This window comes from Nycticebus coucang, chromosome 7 (genome assembly GCF_027406575.1).
Source record: "Nycticebus coucang isolate mNycCou1 chromosome 7, mNycCou1.pri, whole genome shotgun sequence".
In the NCBI taxonomy this organism is placed as follows: domain Eukaryota; kingdom Metazoa; phylum Chordata; class Mammalia; order Primates; family Lorisidae; genus Nycticebus; species Nycticebus coucang.
This window is the reverse complement of record NC_069786.1, coordinates 8,482,143-8,505,695: the sequence shown is the minus strand read 5'-3', so window position 1 is coordinate 8,505,695 and position 23,553 is coordinate 8,482,143. Positions and strand designations below refer to the sequence as shown.

The window sequence follows — 23,553 nt, the reverse complement described above, 5'->3', positions numbered from 1 at the left end:
TTTTGTTCTATTATGATCTTTTATTAAAGTGCTATGTGACCATTTTGTGGAAGTACATTTCAGTTTAAATCATCTAGTATTAACTTTGTAACCATCTGATTTGATTTACTATTTTTGTCGTGAGCTATTTGTAGAATAATTTATACAACCTGTTAAGTTCATTATCTCTAAGTACCATCCTGAATGTTTTTTATTATGCCTGTCAGCTACAACTTGAATGTCAAGATATTAAATTAATGATGTATCCTGTCTTGCTCATTTATGGTTTTTATGAAGGGCTTTCACAAACATTCTCTAACTTGATATAAGCCACATTAATGGTGAAAGATGCTGACACATGAGTAGTTAAAACTTTGAATATTACATTGATAGGTATAAGTCTGTGCTGAAGAGGAAATGTTTGAAAATTGTGTGACTTACGGTCACAGAATGGATTTTTTAACTTTTAAATTTTTATTTTTATTATTTTTTTTGAGACAGAGTCTCACTTTGTTGCCCTTGTTAGAGTGCTTTGGCATCACAGCTCACAGCAACCTCCAGCTTTTGGGCTTGGGCGATTCTCTTGCCTCAGCCTCCCAAGTAGCTGGGATTACAGGTGCCCACCACAACGCCCGGCTATTTTTTGTTGTTGTTGTTGTTGTTGCAGTTTGGCCGGGGCCAGGTTTGAACCTGCCACCCTCAGTATATGGGGCTGGCGCCCTACTCACTGAGCCATGGGCACCGCCCTAAATTTTTATTTTAATACATGTTTTAAAAGTTGTCTCAATCTTTTTTTGACATAGATAGATATAAATATTTTGAATGAACATTTCTATTAATTTATAGTCAACTGGAATTAAGTTATCAAAAAATAATTTTAAAGGGCGGCGCCTGTGGCTCAGTGAGTAGGGCACTGGCCCCATATGCCAAGGGTGGCGGGTTCGGACCCGGCCCCGGCCAAACTGCAACAGAAAAGTAGCCGGGCGTTGTGGCGTGCGCCTGTAGTCGCAGCTGCTCAGGAGGCTGAGGCAAGAGAATCGCGTAAGCCCAGGAATTGGAGGTTGCTGTGAACCGTGTGACGCCACGGCACTCTACCCGAGGGCGGTACAGTGAGACTCTGTCTCTAAAAAAAAAAAAAGAAAATAATTTTAAAATTTCATAGAACAAATTTATCAAAGTGAGTTTATAATGAAATTTGAATTGTGACTTTCCTTTTTTTGAGGCAGAGTCTCACTTTGTTGCTCTCAGTAGAGTGTTGTGGAGTCATAGCTCACAGCAACCTCCAACTCTTGGGCTCAAGTGATCCTCTTGCCTCAGCCTCCCAAGTAGCTGGGACTACAGGTGCCCACCACAACACCCAGCTATTTTTCAAGATGAGGTCTTGCTCTGGCTCTGGCTGATCTGGAACCTGTGAGCTCAGGCAATCCACGCACCTTGGCTTCCCAAGTGCTAGGATTATAAGTGTGAGCCACCACGCCCGGCCTCAACTATGACTTTAAAATGAAATTTCTTCAGTATAGATGATATATATATTCTAGCTTAAAATTTTGGGAATATGAATTCTTAGAAATTATCATAAAAGGCTGTTAAACATTTTATTTATTTGAAATATTATTCATATTTCTACCACCCTGAGATTGACACCGTTAATATTCTGGCAACAACTTGAAGCATTGTTGGTCTCTTCTTCCATGTAGAAGATGCTAGAACCTTTTATATTTTGCTTTGTGAAATGTTAATATCATTCTTTTTAAAACAGAAAATTTTAGTTTTTTGAATGAATAGTATGCAATTCAGAAGTCAAAGCTGTATAAAAGGCTGAACACACAGAGGTCTCATGCCTTCCTTGGCCTTGTTCCTTCTGTTCTCACCTGCTTTTTATAGTATTTCAAATTAACTTTGTTAGTCTTAAGTGTTTTTTACAACAAATACATATGTATTCTTATTTCTCATTCTTTCTTTCTGCAGAAAAGTTACCATGCTATGTACATTGCTTTGTAGCTTTGTTTTTCATTTTTCCTGGGGACTTTTGTCATTATTGGTCCACGGATTTCTTTTCCCCCTTTCTAATTGTACAACTTTTTGTTTGAATGTTTCCCCCCACACTGTACAGTGTCATTAATATTCTTTTATACCTTGTCCTTCTTCACTGCATTGCTCAGTTTGGTTTAGATATTTGAGCAGATAACATGTGCTAGTCACAGTGGAGACAGAGGTAAATTAGTCAAAGACTGCCGTTTAGAGTCCAAAGCCTTGTTGGAGGAATAGACAAGACAGTAAATGAATGATTTAGTAAATGAGGGGGTAGATAAGACAATGAATAAATAAATTAATAAATGATGTGAAAAGTTCAGAAGTGAGCCAAGAAGTATTCTGGGATCAAAGAAGAAATGTAAATAGTTCCCTGAAGTTTGGGGTAGGTAGGGGGTGACTTCCTGGGGTAGGTGATTTTATAGCTGAATTCTTCCTCAGGAAGGAGGTAGGAGTAAGTCATCCAGGTAAGAGGGAAAATAGCAGTCGAGGGGAGGGAGTAGTGTGAATGAGAAGAAGAAAGGAAGGGTCTGGCTGCATTGTGTACTCCGGGAAATTTTAAGGATTTCACAACAGTTCCAGACAGTGTACTGGTAAAATTTTGCCATCACCTACCTTTGTAACATACAGCTTTACAAACGTCAAGTGTCTTATTTGGATATGTTGAATCATACACAGTTATTTTGGTTAATGTTCTTCCTTGACAGGTAGTGATTATTCCTATTACCATGCAGTATTGGAAGCTGCTTTTCAGTTTCTGTCACCTCTGCAGCAGAATTTGTTGAAATTCTGTCTGTCTCTTCGTTCCTACTCGGCAACAATTCAAGCTTTCCAGCAGGTGAGTCCAGTGAGTCTAGGGGATGGCATTTTGTAGGGTGCATGATGTGGTGATTGCAGTTGTCATGGAATTGAATTACAGAGCTATCACTTTTTTGCCTGAAATTTTCTAGGATTTATTATTTGTTTGGAAATGTTAAGCAAAATCACAGATTAAAAAAATTTTGCACTTATTAAGAAAGAAAAAGAATATCTACACAGAAAAGAGACTTTACAATTATGCAACATAGTCTGGAAGGTGTCATCTTGCTAAATCAGTGAACCAGAATCTGATCACTGCCTGGAGGTCTAATAGCAGTTCTCAGGAAATACAGGAGACAGGAAATGTTTAACAGCACCATGGGGATGCAATCCAGAAAATCTAGAATGCAGGAAACTTTGTAGTAAAATAATCTGGTTTCTTTAATATATGAAATATAAGGGAAAAGGAAAAAGGGCCAGAGGAAGAGAGATTTATGTGTCAGTTTAATGCAGCATGGGGATCTTGTTTGGATCTTGAGTTCAACAAACTTTCATTGTGAAAAGAAAAAAAAAGAGAGATGTGTGTATCAGCTGGATATATGATATAAAAGAAATGTTAATTTTAAAACTATTATTATAAAATAAAACATACAGAAAAACACTCACAACAAATATATAGTGTAATGAATTGGTATATAGTGGACACTTGTAACTTTCACGCAGGTCTGGAAATAGGACTTGGTACCCTGGAAACCTCCACTTGCCCTGTCTCCATCACAACTGCCTTTTGACCTCCAGAAGAAACCACTCTCTCAGTGTTTGTTGGAGTGACTTGCTGTGTTTATTATTATATTGTCCAAGAGTGCATCTCCATACTGTAGAGTTTAGTCTTGGACAGTTTTATTTTTTTATCTTATTTACTTATTTTGTACAGTTTAAAAAATTTGATAATTTGGGGAGGGGTCTCTTAATTTACTGGTTTTCCTTCCATCCCTTTTTTTCTCTGTTGTATAACTTGGACTATTGCCCTGTGGATTTCTTCAGGGTCCCTATTTTGTTCATCACCTACTCACGACGCAGTTCAGTTTATTCCTCTGTCCTCTGTTTCCTACAAGTTGGTGGCTGGATCCTGAGCCTTGGTCAGAATTGGATTTGCTCCCTTTCACAAGTCTATAGGTCATGGTCTAGTTTTCCATTAGAAGGCAGCTAAAGTCTGGTTTCTTCTCTTTTCTTGATTTAGCAGCCTTTAGTGCTCAGTGCTTAATCCTTTAATTCTTTGGGGATTGTAAAGTAGTGACTGATGCTGTCTTTTTTGTTTGTTTCTGGAACGTAGATATAAATCAAAAATCAAAGATGCATAACCTCAGCTGGTGCTGTTTGTTCTCATAGGAAAGGAAGTATATGCAGTTGATATTTTGTCTTTATTTGCCAGATTTCTGAGTTCAATTCACTAATGAGTTTTTACTTTGATCATCAACTTCTTTTTATTGTGGTAAAATACATACAACAAAAACTTAATATTTTTCAAAACTTAATATTTTTACCATTTTGAAGTGTATAGCTCAGTGATATTAAATGTAGTCACATTGTTATGTAACCATCGCTACCAGTCATCTTCAGAATCTTTTTTTTTTTTTTGTAGAGACAGAGTCTCACTTAATGGCCCTCAGTAGAGTGCCGTGGCCTCACACAGCTCACAGCAACCTCCAATACTTAGGCGATTCTCTTGCCTCAGCCTCCTGAGTAGCTGGGACTACAGGCGCCCACCACAATGCCTGGCTATTTTTTTTTTTTTTTTTTGGTTGGAGTTTGGTAGGGGCCAGGTTTGAACCCGCCACCCTCGGTATATGGGGCCGGCACCTTACGGACTGAGCCACAGGCGCCGCCCCTTTTTTTTTTTTTAATTAAATCATAGCTGTGTACATTAATGCTATCATTACAGCATTAATGATAGCATTAATGCAGCATACACTGGTTTTATAGACCGTTTGACACATTTTCATCACATTAGTTAACATAGCCTTCCTGGCGTTTTCTTAGTAATTGTGTTAAGACATTTACATTCTACATTTACTAAGTTTCATATATACCCTTGTAAGATGCACCGCAGGTGTAATCCCACCAATCATCCTCCCTCCGCCCCCCTCCCCCCTCCCTCCCCTCCCTTTCCCCCTTCCCCCTATTCTTAGGTTATAACTGGGTTATAGCTTTCATGTGAAAGCCATAAATTAGTTTCATAGTAGGGCTGAGTACACTGGATACTTTTTCTTCCATTCTTGAGATACTTTACCAAGAAGAATGTGTTCCAGCTCCATCCATGTAAACATGAAAGAGGTAAAGTCTCCATCTTTTTTTAAGGCTGCATAATATTCCATGGTGTATATATACCACAATTTATTAATCCATTCGTGGATCGATGGGCACTTGGGCTTTTTCCGTGACTTAGCAATTATGAATTGGGCTGCAATAAACATTCTGGTACAAATATCTTTGTTATGATGTGATTTTTGGTCTTATGAGTGTATGCCCAGTAGAGGAATTATAGGATTGAATGGCAGGTCTATTTTTAGATCTCTAAGTGTTCTACAAACATCTTTCCGAAAGGAATGTATTAATTTGCATTCCCACCAGCGGTGTATGAGTGTTCCCTTTTCTCCACATCCACGCCAACATCTCTGGTCTTGGGATTTTGTGATATAGGCTAATCTTACTGGAGTTAGATGATATCTCAAAGTAGTTTTGATTTGCATTTCTCTGATGATTAAAGATGATGAGCATTTTTTCATATGTCTGTAGGCTGTGCGCCTGTCTTCTTCAGAGAAGTTTCTCTTCAAGTCCCTTGCCCAACCTGCAATGGGATCACTTGTTCTTTTCTTGCTTATATGTTTGAGTTCTCTGTGGATTCTGGTTATTAAACCTTTGTCGGAGACATAACCTGCAAGTATCTTCTCCCATTCTGATGGCTGTTTGCTTGCTTTATTTACTGTGTTCTTGGCTGTGCAGAAACTTTTTAGTTTGATCAGGTCCCAGTAGTGTATTTTTGAAGTTGCTTCAATTGCCCAGGAGTCCTCCTCATAAAATACTCGCCCAGACTGATTTCTTCAAGGGTTTTCCCTGCACTTTCTTCTAGTATTTTTATAGTTTCATGAAGTTTTAGCCACCGCAATTAGGGAAGAAAAGGCCATCAAAGGTATCCATATAGGGTCAGAAGAGATCAAACTTTTGCTCTTCACAGATGATATGATTGTATATCTGGAAAACACCAGGGATTCTACTATAAAACTCTTAGAAGTCATCAAGGAATACAGAAGCATCTCAGGTTACAAAATCAACATTCATAAATCTTTAGCCTTTATATATACCAACAATAGTCAAGCTGAAAAAAACCGTTAAGGACTCTATTCCATTCACAGTAGTGCCAAAGAAGATGAAATATTTTGGAGTTTATCTAATAAAGGACGTGAAAGATCTCTATAAAGAGAACTATGAAACTCTAAGAAAAGAAATAGCTGAAAATGTTAACAAATGGAAAAACATACCATGCTCATGGCTGGGAAGAATCAACATTGTTACTCATGGCTGGGAAGAATCAACATTGTTAAAATGTCTGTACTAACCAAAGCAATATATAATTTTAATGCAATCCCTATTAAAGCTCCACTGTCATACTTTAAAGATCTTGAAAAAACAATACTTCGTTTTATATGGAATCAGAAAAAGCCTCAAATAGCCAAGACATTACTCAGAAATAAAAACAAAGCAGGAGGAATCACGCTACCAGACCTCAGACTATACTACAAATCGATAGTGATGAAAACAGCATGGTACTGGCACAAAAACAGAGAAATAGAAGTCTGGAACAGAATAGAGAACCAAGAGGAGAATCCAGCTATTTACCGTTATTTGACCTTTGACAAGCCAATTAAAAACATTCAGTGGAGAAAAGATTCCCTATTTAACAAATGGTGCTGGGTGAACTGGCTGGCAACCTGTAGAATATTGAAACTGGACCCACACCTTTCACCATTAACTAAGATAGACTCTCACTGGATTAAAGATTTAAACTTCAGAACCTTTTTATCTGGCAGAACTGAAACTCTGTGCCCATAAGGTAACAATTCCCCGTTTCCTTTCCTTCTCCTCCAACCCTGCAGCCACCATGCTACTTTCTAACTGTGTATTTAGGTACCATTTAAGTAGAATCTTAAGTTTTTTCTTTTCTGTTGGCATATTTCACATGGTGTAATAATTTTTAAGGTTTACCCATGTGTAGCATGTATCAAAATTTCATTCCTTTTTTATGGTTGAATTATATTCCATTTTATGTATATACCATATTTTGTTTATTCACTCCTTGATGGACATTTGGGTTGTTTCCACCCTTTGGCTATTATGAATAATTCTGCTGTGGAACACAGGTGTATACCTATCTGCTTTTGGTTCTTTTGAGTAGGAGCATAGGACTATAATTTCTGGATCATATGATTATTCTATGTTCAACATTTTGAAGAACTGCCAAACTATTTTTTTATAGTGGCAGCACTGTTCTATCTTTTTGCTAGTAATGCACGAGGGTTCTGATTTCTCCACATCCTCCCCAACAGTTGTTATTTTCTGGTTTTTGAGTAGAGGCCATCCTGATGGGTTTTGGTTTGCATTCTCCTAGTTAATGACTAATGATGTAGAGTATTTTTCACATACTTGGTGGCCCCCTGCATGTCTTCTTTGGAGAGATGTCCGTCAAGTCTCTTGCCTGTTTTTGAATTGGGCTGGTTGGTTTTTGTTGTTGAGTTACAGTTATTTATACATTCTGGATATTAATCCCTTGCAGATACATGATTTGCAAGTATTTTCTCCCATTCCATGGCTTGCCTTTTTACTCTGTTGGTAGTGTTCACTGATGCACAAAGGTTTTACATTTTGAAAATTTAGTTTATTTTTTCTTTAGTTGCTATACTTTTGGTGTCATAGCCAAGAAATCATTGCCAAATCTAATGTTGTGAAGTTTTCCAATGTATTCTAAGAGTTTTATAGTTTAATTTCTCCAACACACGTCTGCAAAGTTTTATAGTATTTGTAGTTTTAGTTTTAAATCTTAATAAGTCTTTGATTAATTTTGAATTAATTTTTATATATGGTGTAAAGTAAGGGTCTTTTTGTAAAAGATAGTTGCCTTTCTTGATGCTTCTTCCTGGTAGGTTCCTTAAGAAGGGATTGTGGGAACAACACATAGAATTTCCTCAGATTTTGCATTTTTCTTTTTTTTTGAGACACTTTCACTATGTCGCCCTCCATAGAGTGCTGTGGCATCACAGCTCACAGCAACCTCAAACTCTCGGGTTTAAGTGATTCTCTTGCCTCAGCCTCCCAAGTAGCTGGAACTACAGGTGCCTGCCACATTTTTGTTGCAGTTGTTTAGTTGGCCCAGGCCATGTTCAAACCTGGCACCCTTGGTGTATGTGGCTGGCACTGAAACCACTGTGCTATGGGTGTTGAGCCAGATTTTGTATTTTTATATGGTAGTTTCTGTGTGACGACTTGAGAATCTGGATGTAAAACATTAGTTCGTGTTTTCTTTTCTTGATTGTCTTAAACATATTTTGCTTTATTTTAGCATTAAGTTCTGCAGAAAGTGTGATGATAATACCATTTTCTTTCCTTTCAAAGTCTCTTGCTCTTTTTTTTATAGAGGCCCAAAGAATTTTTTTTTTTTGCAGTTTTTGGCTGGAGCCAGAGCCCTACTCCTTGGAGCCACAGGTGTCGCCCGAGGCCCAAAAGATTTTTTCTTTTCTTTTCCCTTCTTGTTATACGAGGTCTTCTCAAACTTGTCTCCTGATTCCTTGGTGTTAGTGCCTTTCCCTCTACACATAAACTCATACCTTATTCAGCCTGTCCCTGCAGTGACGTACTGTGCGTCATGTATAAATTTACCTTTCCAGCCGCACTCTTTTTTGTGAGGCCCATTTGTTTTAGATTCTATATAATTCTTCCTATTTCAGTGAGGGGCATCATATTCATTTGCGTATTATACTTAATTAGGCATGGATTAGTTATACCTTGCCACTTGAAATGGATATATATTAAACTTAGTTTTCTATAAGGTACATCTGATTCTCCCTGGGTATCTTTTGATATCTTCTGAAGTAGAATTGTATGTTCTGTTGGGGGAATAATATTAGCACCTACTGCCTGAGGCCATCTGGCAGGACCTAAGTAAAATAATGCAAGGAAAGTCCCCGTCCTGGAAGCGCTCTCTTGCTTGGCGCACAGGGGTGTTCGGTAGATGTTAGTTTTTGCTTTTGTTAATGTTGTTTAATTATATTTTAATCACCTATTTAGAATATGCCTGCCTTTATCTCATCTTTGGTTAGACTGTTAAGAAATTATGTACTGTGTCTTATGTGGCAGATAGCAGCTGATGAGCCTCCACCAGAAGGATGTAATTCATTTTTTTCAGTACATGGAATGAAGACTTGTGATTTTAATACTTTTGAGACTCTTCTGCTCACAGCATCTGAAAGGTAGATAGTGTGTTTATTTAAATGTCGTGTAGTTCCTTGTGGTTCTTTTTTATTAAGTCTGATTTTTATCTATTTTATTGTTTATAGGTGTAATGGGTTAGGCAGGGGTATCCAACCTTTTTTTTTCTCTTCTGCACAAGAGAATTGTCTTGGGCCACACATTAATTCATAAACACTGAGGAAAACTGATTAGCAAAAAAAAAAAAGTCTATGCATACTTTTCATGATATGATACCACAAATAAGCAAAAGAACCCTCACCAAATCCGCATATGGGCCATAGGCCACAAGTTGGACATCACTGGTTTAGAGTATGGACTCTGGAACCAGAGAGCCCAGATTTGAATCTGAACTCCATCACTTAAAATAATTTTGTGAAATGGAGCAAGTTACTTTCTTTTCTCATCTCATTTCAAGATGGAGACAATAAGAGTATTTAATGTTATGGCTATAATTTAATAGTGAGGGTATCTGAGATATTCTATAGGCTTTGCCATTAGCTTAGTAAGGAATAGTGTATAGTTATATTAATGAAAATAATCTCTCAGGATATTAGTAGTTTCAGACAAAGAATATTTGAAAGATTATTGCAAGCTTGATTTGAATGTAAAGTTCGTAATTAATGTACTAGATTTTTGCTTGAAGACAGGTTTCCTGTGTTAGACAACTAAACTTAGTTCCTATTTTGCTGTCTGGCGGGACAGCAAGCCTGCCGTACCTCCTCTAATGCTGTATAAATACATGGCAGTGTTTTGTAGGCCTGCTCTGTCAGTGATGCTAAGGGCAGTTTAGGCATCGGAGGTCCTTCAGTGAAATTGACCTCTGCCCACCAAGTAGTATTTATTGGTGCTTCTTACTCAGGGTGACAACCAACAAATGCAGTGCGTTGGCTTGGCTCTATGATTTGTGCTTATAGTTCTGGCTACTTGGGAGACGGAGGCAAGAAGATTGCTTGAGCCCAGGAGTTTGAGACCAGCCTGGGTAACATAGGGGACTTTGTCTCAGAAAACAAATAAATAAGCAAAAAACCTCAAACCCAAAACCCAAACCAAACACAAGATAAAAATCAAACCAAAAATGGGCATTGTGTGGTGTAGTTATCTCAGTGCTTTCTTAGGAGAGATACTATGATGGCTTTGTAAATTCTTTAAACAAATTTTATTTGTTTACAACAATAATACAGACTTTTAAAAAGAAAAGGATAACAGCATCTCCTCTGCTGAGAGGCAGTAACTACTTTTAATGGTTTGGCATGTATACTTTTAGAGTTTTTCTGGGGTTTTAAATTTATACACGTTGGTATAAATTTAAATTTATTTTAAAAAAAATTTATTGTTTTAAAAAAAACCATGTAGGTTTATTTTTGTAAGAGGCATCCTTAAATATGTGTGGGTGTACCTCATTATTTTTAACACATGCACAATAACCTATGTAAGATTGTCCTGTACTTTATGATGGTTTTTTAAGTTGTTTCCTTTTTTTTTCTTTTTGCTATTACAGTGAGGCTATAGTGAACATCTTTATTCATATTTCTTTTCTTTTTTTTTTTGGAGACAGACTCTCACTATGTTGCCCTCGGTAGAGTGCTGTACCATCACAGTTCACAGCAACCTCAAACTCTTGGGCTTGCCTCAGCCTCCCAAGTCGTTGGGACTACAGGCGCCTACCACACTCCGGCTATTTTTTGGTTGTAGTTGTCACTGTTGTTTGGCAGGCCTGGGCTGGATTCGAACCTACCAGCTCCAGTGTATGTGGCTGCACCCTAGCTGCTGAGCCCATATTTCTTTATCTACTGTTTAATTATGTAGTTTATTATAACAGGGATTGGTAGGTTGTAATGTCTGTGCATTAAGATCTATTAATATCTTGATGCCATCCTTAGAAAAGATTTTTTTGAGATGTTTTGAAATTTATAAGGAAAACAAATCAGTCCATTAGTGGTAAGATCATGATAGTAAAAATGATGGAGGAAGGGGACTTAATGTAATTGGCAAGTAACATGCTTAACATCATTCTCTGTTTCTAGCATTATTTGTATATATATTTTCAGATAAAAGGATAATCATATTCTATTTAGATTGTAGAAAAAAATACTTGGGAAGTTTCAAGCCCTATAAGGTTATACATAAATGCCTATAGTTCGAGCTACTCAGGAGTCGGAGGCCAACGAGGCTAGCTTGATCCCAGGAGCTTGAAACTAGTCTGGGCAATGTAGTGAGGCCGCTTCTCAAAACAAACAAACAAAAAAACAAACAAACAAAAAACACAACAAAAACAACTATATGAACACACACACACTTAAGTTTTAGTACTCTGAGATTTGAATAGATGTTCTTTTTCTTGCTTTGTTTTTCCCCTTTTAGGACTTAGTAGCACTTATTAACCAAAGTCTGCATTTTAGAGTTAATATTTTTTATAATATACCTTTATTATTTTTAATATATAAAGTTTATTTTTAAACGTGACAGTATTCTAATCGAAAACTAAGACTGTGCTGCCTTTTAAATCAAGATGCTTATTATCTTTACTTAAATTATTGTGGCCATACTTTACATTTTGTACTGTTTTTAGGATTTAAACATTTTTAAAGTTTAATGTTTTACACTTTTAATATTTATTTTCAGACCCAAACCTTTATTATTTAAAGGAGATCACAGATATCCTTCGTCTAATCCTGAAAGCCCAGTGGTTATTTTCTACTCTCAGATTGGCTATGAGGAATTTGCTAATTTCCACCGCCAACTTGTATCCAAAAGCAATGCGGGCAAAATCAATTACGTATTCAGACATTATGTATCTGTAAGTATTGACTTACTTTACAACTGTTTTGAATATTAATTTGTCTAGAGCATAAGCTGTTGATTTCTGTATTTGTAAAATAATTTAGTTACTTAACCTACTTTTGAGAAATCCAGTCCTTTCAATCATGTCTATTATTCATACATAGGAGGTGCTTTGCCTTCCTTTCTGAAGAAATGTAAAACAATTATGCTAAAACAATGGCTTCATAAAGTTTACATTTTATTTCAAATGATTCATGTACATAATATTTTCTAAATTAGATATGGTTGCCTGGCATGGTGGCACATGCCTGTAGTTGCAGCTTCTCGTGAGGCTGAGGCAGGAGGATTGCTTGAACTCAGGAGTTCTGGGCTGGCGTGCACTGTGCCAGTTGGGTGTCCATACTGAACTTGGCATTAATACAGTCACCTTCTCTGAGTGGGGAATCTAAGGAGGTTGCTTGAGGAGGAGTGAACCAGCTCAGGCTCAACCTGGTATAGGTCAAAACTACCTTGCTGATCAGTAATGTGATTGGGCCTGTGAAAAACCACTGCGCTCCATCCTGGCAGTGAAACCTCATCTGTGAATGAATGAGTGAGTTAATGTCATCATACTATGGAACTGCAACCTTTTTTTCTTTTTGGTGCCTTTTTATTTGGTGGAAGAGGAAGATTTCTTTTTCTTTTTTTTTTTTTTTTATTGTTGGGGATTCATGGAGGGTACAAGAAACCAGGTTACACTGATTGCATTTGTTAGGTAAAGTCCCTGTTACAATTGTGTCTTGCCCCCAAAAGGTGTGGCACACACCAAGACCTCCCCCCCTCCTTCAGAAGAGGAAGATTTCTTAAGAGGTGAAGTCAGGCAGAATTGATTTGAATTTAAACTTTTAAGACCTTTTGTAAGATTTAGCATTTAAAATAATTATATGTAAATATTGTTAGTATTTTATGTCATAACAAGCTCAGTAAATATTGGGTACTAAACCCATGCAAATAAAATAAAAAAAATTTTTTTTGACACAGGGTCTTACTCTGTCACCCTTGGTAGAGTACCGTGCTGTCACAGCTCACAGCAACCTCCAACTCTTGGGCTTAAGCAATTCTCTTGCCTCAGCCTCCTGCGGAGCTGAGACTATACAGGCACCTGCCACAATGCTTGGCTATTTTTTGTTGCAGTTGCGACTGCTGTTTTAGCTGGCTGGGGCCGGGTTTGAACCAGTCACCCTCAGTATGTGGGACCGGTGCTCTACCCACTGAGCCACAGACACTGCCCTAAAATAAAAATTTTAAATGAAAATTTGGATAGACAGAAACAGATGGATCAACGTCCAGTTTCTGACAGTACTTCTACTGCCCTCCCCTACATACCCTCCCCTCTATTTCTAGTATTAAAAATTGAAATGTTGGTGGCACCCATTGCTCAGTGGGTAGGGTGCTGGCTACATACACCGAGACTGGTGGTTTGAACCCGGCCCGGGCCTGCTGAACAACAATGACAACTGCAACCAAAAAATAGCTTGGTGTTGCAGCAGGCTGGAGCCCAAGAGTTTGAGGTTGCTGTGAGCTGTAATGCCATGGCACTCTACCGTGGGCGACATCAGGAGACCCTATCTAAAAAAAAAAAATTAAAATGTCTAAAGGGCCATCGTCACTGAGGTTGGTGGTGAACCTGTGACATTCAGTTAGCCCAAGCCCTGCCTGAAGGCATTTCAATTCAATGAAAAGCATACACATGTACTCATGGTCCCAGCAAAGCATTTCTGGGATTGACACCTCAGTCTTCAACCCTCTTCACTGGGTTCTGGAACTTCTTTTTCTTCTCTATTTTTTCACATGGTTTGCAACCTTTGCCTTCTCAGCTGTGCATTCATCTGGTGTTGCTTCTATCTTCATTTGTGGCAGGATACAAAATTTAAAGGAGGCTAGGATTTTATAGGGAGAGGAATATAAACTCTAAATTGACATTTAAAAATATAAAATCAATGTTTTCATGATAGCTAAATGGTGTTATTACTGTTGATATTTTGGTAGATTTTTGTTTTAAAAAAAAATTCAGTGAACTCCTGGCCACATAGTTAATTTCTTTAGGAAAGAAGCTTAAAGATATTTTTAACGCATATGGCTAGTAGATGCAGCGTTACGTGGTGTACCCCGTCCACCGTGACATGTGAAGAGCTAGGTGGTAATGGTGGAATACTTGCTTTGCTTGCAGAACCCCAGGAAGGAGCCCATTTACCTGTCTGGCTATGGAGTGGAATTGGCCATTAAGAGCACTGAGTACAAGGCCAAGGATGATACTCAGGTGAAAGGTGAATTTGTAAAAATAAGACCAGTGGGTTTTCTCTTTTCTTTAAATATAAGGTAAAGGGGAGTTTGTTTCCATAGTGAAAGAGAATAGATTTAAGAATATGCTGAACCTGTGTTTAAATCCTGATTTTTGTTATATCTGAGTAAGTGACCTCAAGCAAATTCTCTAGGTCCCTGTTTTCTAGTGTAAAAAAATACAGGTGGTGATAATGTCTCTTTAAATATTTGAGAAGAGTAAATTGTATAAGTAAAGAATTTGGCACAGTTTTTTTGCACTGAAACGTTCAGTAATAGCTATTTTGTAGTTATATGGTTTACAAATTGTGAATTTGTGACACTGAAATCTTAAACTGTGCTATGTTTAACGAATAATTGTATATTTTTTATTACTTTCTGCACTTGAGTAGATTTACTATGGCTAATGTTGTTGGGGTGGGGAACGTGCAGCCTTGGGGCCTCGTGTGACCTTTTGGAACCTTGAGTGTTGCCTTTTGACAGAATCTACATTTTGTAGAACACATCCTGAATTTATTATTGAATTTGTTATTTCAATCGCAAGTGTTATATGAATCACAAGTGTTATATCCTGTTCTTTTATTTCTTCCTTTTAAGCCCATTCCAAAGATAAAAAATGATCATTTTGGATAGTAAAGCAAATGGAAATGACCCAGTACCTTATCCTCCGTCTTCCTCAGTTAATAATATTTGTGATTAAATTGCCTAATTGCAAATTCTTCAGAGATTTAACATTAAAAAGCCTTTGTTAATAAATATTTTTAAAGCTATTAATCTCGAAATTTTAAGCATATAAAATTTCAAGACGTTTAAGGGAAAAATACATTTTCTTTATCCAGGAACACAGGAAATAATAAAAAATATTCTGTTTAAAGAGCCATTACAAAAGGTTAGTTGGGTATTCAACATTTTAGATGGTATAATTTCAGTTGTTTTTTATTTTTATTTTACATTGTTCAAATTTTATGAAGGCTATGAGGTAATAACATTATTGTTTCTAATCTGAGTAATTACAGATACATTTTTATATGCTTTTGTAGGAACTGAGGTAAACACCACAGTGATTGGTGAAAATGATCCTATTGATGAAGTTCAAGGATTTCTTTTTGGAAAACTAAGGTACACTGTATATTCTATGTGTTTTGGGAAATGTCCTTATTTTATTTAAACCTCCAGGCTTTCTTGTATTCTAAGCATTTTCTTCCTCATTACTATCTGAGTTACTGATACACTAAAAGTGCTTTGTGTCTATAAAATCTAAAATGGAGAAACAACCATTTAGAGTGTACTTTTTGATTTCTAGTTATTCTGAAGTGCATCATTCTTAAACCATGGCTGCTTGCCTGTGGTTTAAATTGATTTTCTTCTGAGCCTCTCACTTGATAGCATTAAGTTACATACCACGTTTTGATTGATATAATATGAGAAATGAAACTGTTTGAATTAATTTTTTCTTAGGAAAAGTATATTTTAAGTTGGAGCAGTTATAGTTATTTGCTTACGATACAGTGTGAAGAAAATGCAAAATACAGTGGATTTATATGTGCTCAGTTGAAATGTGTCTTATTAGAATTTGGTTTTTATTAAAGGGGACAAAAAGTTATAGAATTTAAGAAATTCTGTAATTCTATCACCATTTTATGAAAGCATCATAGTATTTTATAGGTAAAAAATCTTTTTAGCTGTTTATTTTGCAATTATTACTCTTAGGACTTAATAATTGTGCAGAGACATAAATTTTGTTTTGTCTAGAAATTTATGTGCTATAATGTGCTTTTTAAAAATAGAAAACAATTGTATAGAAATATTAATGCTAGGCTCAGTATATAATATTAACTGAACCTAGTGTATGCTAGGCCTAGTTTCCTATACTTCAGCTCTGACAATTGGCCAAATTAAATAACTTAACCAGAGTAATAGTTTAGCAGAGATGTCTTAGTTCAAGTTGAATTACTCTTGACATGTTGAGTTCATTCTATGCCTAGGTATGTTTACTTAATATCAATTTTGGCTTCATTAAAATGTAATCAGGTTTCATTTTTACTTGATATAGGCTCCTGGAATTCTTTTTTTTTTTTTTTTCCTATATTTATTTATTTTCCTTTATTAAATCATAAAGAGGCAGATCATGTATACATTAATGCATTTATGGAGTACAGTGTGCTGATTTCATATATAATTTGGAATGCTTACATTGTACTGGTTAATATATCCCACACCTATTCATAATTTCCATGGTAGTTTTTTGGATAGCATTAGGATTTTATGCATTCACAGCATAAAGGTATTATGTAGAACATTGAGGCTATTTTACCTTTCGGACATGAGAATACTTACTTAGCAATCCAAAGTAATTGGACCAGTTCTGGTATTTTTAATCATGAAAAAGTGTTTGTATAGGGTGAGTATCCTTTTTTGGGAATACTTGGAACTAGAAGAGTTTTGGATTTCAGATTTTGGGAATATATGCATTATATTTACTAGTTGGATATCACAAATGTGAAAATCCAAACACCAAAATGCTTTAATGAGCATTTCCTTTGAGCATCATTTTGGATTTTTGGATTTGAAGTGTTTTACCTTTAGTAACTTACAAGATATGGGTTGGTTGGAAGGTTAAGAGTCTGACTGAATATTTTAATTTCTACATGTTACATTTAAGAAAATTTGAGCTGGGAGTAGTAGTTTCCAGCTGTAATCCTGACACTTTGGGAAGCTGCCATGGAAGGTTCCCCTGAACTCAAGAGTTGGAGACAGCCTAGGCAATACAGTCTTTACAAAAAAATTAAAAAATTAGCTTGGTGTGGTGGCATGTGCTCATTTTCCTAGCTACTCGGGAGGCTGAGGCAAGATCACTTGAGCTCAGGATTGCAAGGCTGCAGTGAGCTGTGATCACAACACTGCACTCTAGTTTGGGTGACAGAACAAGACCTTGTCTCTTAAAAAAAATTATTATTATTATTTTGCAGTTTTTGCCCAGGCCTGAGTTTGAACCCACCACCTCCAGCATATGGGGCCGGTGCCCTACTCCTTTGAACCACAGGCACCTCCCCCCCCAAATTATTTTTTTGAGTTGTTAGCATTTAAAAGAACAGAATTAATCAATTAGCCATCTTCCTGTCTGATCTGTTATACCCACATATCTGTGTCTGTGTCTGCCCCTGATAATCTCTACTTTACTAGCTTTAGATGGAATGTACTGTATTTCAAGATAAAACTGAACTAAATAACTATGATTCGTCTGAATGTGACTAAAGGGTTTATGAGTATGTTATAGGCTGAAGAAAATTTATTAGGACTGAAAAAATTTTTTCCCCAATTTTATTTTGTAAAATTAAAAAGGTTCATGGCCAGGCATGGTGGGTCACACCTGTAATCCTAGCACTGTGGGAGGCCAAGGCAGGTGGGTTGCTTGAGTTCAGGAGTACGAGACCAGGCTGAGCAAGAGGCAGACCCCGTCCTTACTAAAAATAGGAAAACTAGCTGCGTGTGGTGGTGAGCACCTGTAGTGCCAGCTACTCCGAAGGCTGAGGCAGGAGGATCACTGGAACCCAGGAGCTAGTGGTTGGCTGTGAGCTAGGCTGAAGCCACGTTCCTCTAGCCTGGGTAATAGAGCTAGACTCCATCTCAAAAAACAAGAACTAAAAAGGTTCAGAACAGTATGAAGAATAATATATGCTGACATACTCACTACCCAGAACTGCTTGTTGCTGTCATACTTAGTTTTTTTGTAAGTAAGTACGTAAGTTTGTAAAGTTTTCTTTTTTTCTAGCGTAACCCTTCTTTTACTTTAAAAATAAAAAGAAACAAAAAAACCAAGTCTGTTATCAACAGGTGAAGTTAAAGTCCTTTTTGTTACCCACTCTCGGTCATACTACCTTCCTCCATAGGAATTCGCTATCGTGGTGATTTTTCTTTTAATCTTACAATTTTCTACATCAACTTTACTTATTTATGTATGTATTTATATTTTGAGACAGTCTTGCTCTGTTGCCTGGGTTGGAACACAGTGGCGTCACCATAGCTCACTGCAGCCTCAAACTCCTAGACTGAAATGATATCCTGCCTGTGACCCCGGCTTCTGTGGCGAGGGCGATATAGATGTGTGCCATCAGACCCGGCTAATTTTTAAGTTTTTGTTTTTTTTGTAGAGATGGAGTTCACTATGTTGCCCAGGCTGTCTAGAATTCCTGACTTGAAGTGATCCTCCCCTCAGTCTCCCAAAGTGCTGGGATTACAGATGTGAGCCACTGTACCCAGTCAATAGCTTGTTTTTTTACATTTATTTTTATAGATTTAGGGGATACAAGTGCAGTTTTGTTACATGGATCTATTTACACTGGGGTGAAGTCTGGGCTTTTAAAAAAATGTAGCCATGATACAAGTAGTGTACGTTATAGCCATTAAGTAATACCCCACCCTCACCCTTGTCCCACCCTTCTGAGTTTTCAACATCTATTATCCGCTCTCTATGTCCAGTGTGCACATATTATGTAGCTCTCACAAGTGAGGATGTGTGGTATTTGACTGTTTCTGAATATGAGGGACTCCAGTTCCATCTGTGTTGTTGTAAAAGGCATGATTTCATTTTTTTCTTATGGCTGAATAGTATGTCATGGTGTGTTCCTAGGGTTGGGATTAGAAAATCATTAAGGTAAAGTTGAAGGGAACTCCTAAGTGTGATCTGAGAAAGAATAAACAAGGAGACAGTCTGATTGTGTGTGTGTGTGTGTTTTTTTTTTTTTTTTTTCAGAGACCTGCACCCCGATCTGAAGGAGCAGTTGAAGGAACTCAGAAAGCATCTTGTTGAGAGCACTAATGAAATGGCACCTTTAAAAGTTTGGCAGTTGCAAGGTAATGAAAGAGTATTAACTGAATTTTTGGCATTAAAAATATAAAATTTGAATTTAATTGTATATTATTACATTATTCTGTAGGTGCCACAGATTTTAAAGAGAGATTAGTTATGGTTAATTGGAGAAGAAGGAAGGAAGTCCTTTTGTAGACAGATAACCCTAGGTAGAAGTGATACAAATAAATGAATGCCAAATCTTTGTGTCCGTGGAAAGATACATAAGCTTGTAATACTAGAAGCCTGTCATAGTCTTTAAGTTCCTATATGTTTACATTTCTGACAGCATTTATCTACACAGTGATAAAAGCATTTCATTGTGGTAGGATGTGTTTATATTACTGTTTCCCAGATAACTATTCACCAAGGTTTCTTCCCATCATAATTTTCTAAAAGCCCAAGCTTTTTAGTATTTTGTGATGTATTGTAAATTCAGAAGAAGGAAGGGGGTGTGGGCTTGATTTATCCTCTGTTAAGTGTGTTGGTATGTTCCCTAGTGTTTTATGCAGGTGTATCATGAATAGCTTATCATGTTCTAGGGATCTGTGAAGTGAAAAAAAACTGAAATTAAATCATGGGCACTCTCTGGAATGGCAGCATTCTAAGACATTCTTATTTACCAGAAAACAATGGGGAGTAAATGTGGTTTTTTTCCCTGCTTCCATCACATTAGATTAATACTCTTTAAATTATATTTGGCATTGTTGCAGATCTGAGTTTTCAGACGGCTGCTCGAATCTTATCTGCTCCTGTTGAGTTGGCTTTGGTGGTTATGAAGGATCTTAGTCAAAATTTTCCTACTAAAGCCAGGTAATGTAGAGTAAGATTTTGATATATTCTTCTTAATGTAATACCCAATTATCTTCATGTTTATATGCTGAATTTGGTGACTAAAATATGAAAATGCTTAGATTTGCTGTATGGATAAGTATGTTGCCCTGTTTTTGAGAAGAGGGCAAGAGGGTGTATTGTGTGGTTGAAAAGACAGATCTAGGTTATGTTCTGCCACTTACTAGTTGTGTGACCTTTGCAAATAAATGATCTCTCTTTCCCTCACTTTCCTCAGTAGTGATATGGGAACAAAAATACTTGCCTTTCAGGATTGGATGAGTCACAAAGTGTGTACTGATGAAGCTAATCTAGAGTCTGACACAGACTGTAGATGAACTCATATGTCATCTTATTGAATCTTCACGAGAAAACTTGAGTTATATAGAAGCTTAGTGACCTGTTTATTGTGTCAGAATAAGATTTTGAATGTAGGTTTTCTGATGTTGCTTTCTATTCTGTAATGGGCTCCTCATTTCATAAATGCAAAGCCAGTGTTTTAGAAACTGCTGACTTAGCAGTTGGTTGCCAGTCTTTCTTGAGTCACTAAATGAAGTGTTTGACTTCTGATATGAGATGTTTTATAAATAAATTTGATTATTTGATTATTATATGACTTATGAGTCCTATCGGAGTTGTAGTAAATTCTCATTTAGTCTAGCATGTTCCTTGGAGATAGACATAGAGGATTCACTTCCACCATAAGTGTTACAGGATGAGCAATCTGCCGCCTTAGCTTACCTAACATTATTCTTCAGTCTTTGAGCAGCAGAGATCATATACAGAAACTGGGTTGCATATATTCAACTGAAAACTTGGGAATTACTGCACTTGCCTTAAAATGCTGCTATTACTGCTGCTTTTCTTTCATGTTACATTGTATAAGAATAAAAAATATGCACATCTGGGGAAGGAGAAACATATTTATCAGTTGTAAATGTTTAAAGTTTTTCTATTTAATTTTTTGTAATTTATTGAATAATATGTTTCATAAAACATAAAGACATGGAAATTGTAGACATTTATATCCAGTGTTAAACCAAGTGCTGATGATATTTTTATTTCCTCAGAGCAATAACAAAAACAGCTGTGAGTTCAGAACTTAGAACTGAAGTGGAAGAGAATCAGAAGGTATTAACCAGTCAGAAAATCCTGACCTTTCTGTTTTGTATTGTTTCTTTAAAGATGAGGAAATCTGAGTTTAATCAGTAGAATGTAATAGGTTATTCTCCTTTTATCAAAGATGTGATATTTTGTTCATTTCTGTAATCATTTTTAGTTTTTAATCAGAGATGAATGTTAATATAATTGAGAGTGTCAACGTAGCCTTGTTACCATGTTGTTTGGGAAAGCGGCATCACCTGAGGTGTCTCCCCGGTGCTGTGTCCCCTTCCCAGAGATACCACTTTCACCTCTTAGCTGATTCTTCTGATGTTTGTCTCCAGATCGCTAGCGTGCTTTAATTGGTCCTCTGTTTTTCAGTTTGAGACCTTATGTATTGGCCTCCTGTTCTGAGGATTCTTTCCCTGCCTCCGTAGGGATGAGGCTTTTTGACTGTAGGGTGTCCTGGTGTCGTCATTTCCTAGGCAACCCCTGTGGCGATACCGCTAACCCTTTCTCCCTGGGCTGGTCAGTCCAGAAAAGGATTTGCTAATCTTCTGTGTAGAGGGTGCAGTGTGGTTGCCAGAGCTCAAGTGGCCCAGAAGGGAAGAGTATATTTGTTATCCTGCCTTCAGTCCCCTGCTTTCTATATGGGGTCTGCCCTCTGTTGTGCTCAACTTCCCATAGTCACCAGAATCTCTGTTGAGGTCTTTCTGGGAAATGAGCCTCCATTTTCCTGGACTGTGGATGGGCCATGGGAAATCAGCTGGAGATACTGTGGCATTGGGCCTCACAGGGGCTTTTTATCAGAACTCTTTTTTTCTAGCCCCCTCCTACGTGTCCGTTGTGCTGTCAGTTCTTGAGCCTTTAGAGAATTTCATAGAACTTGGAACGTAGCTTCCTCTTGACCTTTCTCACCGATGGCTTAGCCTTCAGCTTTCTCAGGACTGCTGGGACAGTGACTGCTCACCCATTCCTCCTCCAGGGGCCCTCTTTCCTGTTGTCTTTGATAATATGGATTTACAACTATAGAAGTCCCTTAACTGACATTTCAGTGGAGTTGCAGGAAGGGAAAAAATGCTTTTTTTTAATACTATCTTTTTTTTTGTTCTTGAGACAGAAATCTTGCTCTGTTGCCCAGGCTGGAGTGCAGTGAAACAGTCGTAGCTCAGTGAAGCCTTGAAGTCCTGGGCTCAAGCGATGGTCCTGCATCAGCCTTACAGAGTGCTGGATTATAGCCCTGAACCACTGCTATCTTTACCTCAGGTTTTCTTAATCTTCATATCTAAGATATTAGTTAATTAAATAGACCTGAGGAATAAATAAATGAATTAATTCTCAATAATGAATGATGCCCCATGATCATATCAATGTACACAGCTATGATTTAATTAAAAAAAATTACTTCTCAAAATATTTACTAAATTGAAAAGTCCTTGTTTATAGTTTTTATTTACTTTTTTTTTTTTTTTTTTTTTGGCCGGGGCTGGGCTTGAACCCGCCACCTCCGGCATATGGGACCGGCGCCCTACACGTTGAGCCACAGGCGCCGCCCAGTTTTTATTTACTTTTTAATATAAAAAATAACAATATCACATATTACCTTAATTTCAGGGCCTCCCCCCACCCCACAGAATTCAAAACATTATATTGTACAAACTGCATTTGTATTTCCTGGGTTCTTCATTTTTTCGAGTAAAATATTTTATTAAAGCATGATATTTTATACAAAGCATGTTTGTATACATACATACAAAATATAAAGTATAAAACACACATAAAATGTACATAAATCCTAAGTCATTAGTGTGATGAACTTTCCCAGCGTGAACCTACCTATGTTACTAGCATTCAGATCTTAAAATAGATGTGGACGGTATTTACCAGCTTGTGGTCAGTCTAACAGAGTGTGCTGTGCACAGAGCCTGGGAACAAGTGGACATGGAAGATGTCTCTTCCTTTCCATGCAAGAAATTCCAGTTTTTAATTGATGCAATTCTCTATTATCTCTTTATTTTTTTTTCTCTTCTTATTTTAATTGACAAAACTTACATATATTTGTGGTATAAAACCTGATGTTCTAAAATATATGGGTGCATGTTGGTATTATCTCCTTACCTTGTTTGGCATGGAATCTTGACAGGGCCGTGAAGCAAGAGCCTGGCTTCGTCATTGTTTTTTTTTTTTCCCCACGTAGCATTAGACTTTAAAGTTTATTTTTCTTAGTGTATTGACTATTGGCGTGTGAAGGGAGCTCAGCAGTCCCTGTCATTTGTCTCCTAGCTCTGGGGTAGACATCTGATTAATTTCTTCCCTTTCCTGCTGTGTGGCTTAGCTCCTGT

At 37.1% G+C, this 23,553-nt stretch overlaps 1 protein-coding gene across 2 annotated transcripts in view; it reads left to right on the top strand.

The window, feature by feature from the left end:
* The window catches only part of UGGT1 (UDP-glucose glycoprotein glucosyltransferase 1), a 122,213-nt gene that overhangs the window by 13,635 nt on the left and 85,025 nt on the right, over positions 1 to 23,553 (top strand). For both annotated transcript variants that reach the window (XM_053596793.1, XM_053596792.1), the window contains exons 4-11: positions 2,718 to 2,848; positions 9,217 to 9,329; positions 11,953 to 12,127; positions 14,321 to 14,417; positions 15,471 to 15,549; positions 19,184 to 19,284; positions 19,993 to 20,092; positions 21,181 to 21,241. In XM_053596793.1, coding sequence (XP_053452768.1) covers positions 2,718 to 2,848; positions 9,217 to 9,329; positions 11,953 to 12,127; positions 14,321 to 14,417; positions 15,471 to 15,549; positions 19,184 to 19,284; positions 19,993 to 20,092; positions 21,181 to 21,241 — 857 coding nt within the window. The remainder of the gene's footprint in view (positions 1 to 2,717; positions 2,849 to 9,216; positions 9,330 to 11,952; positions 12,128 to 14,320; positions 14,418 to 15,470; positions 15,550 to 19,183; positions 19,285 to 19,992; positions 20,093 to 21,180; positions 21,242 to 23,553) is intronic.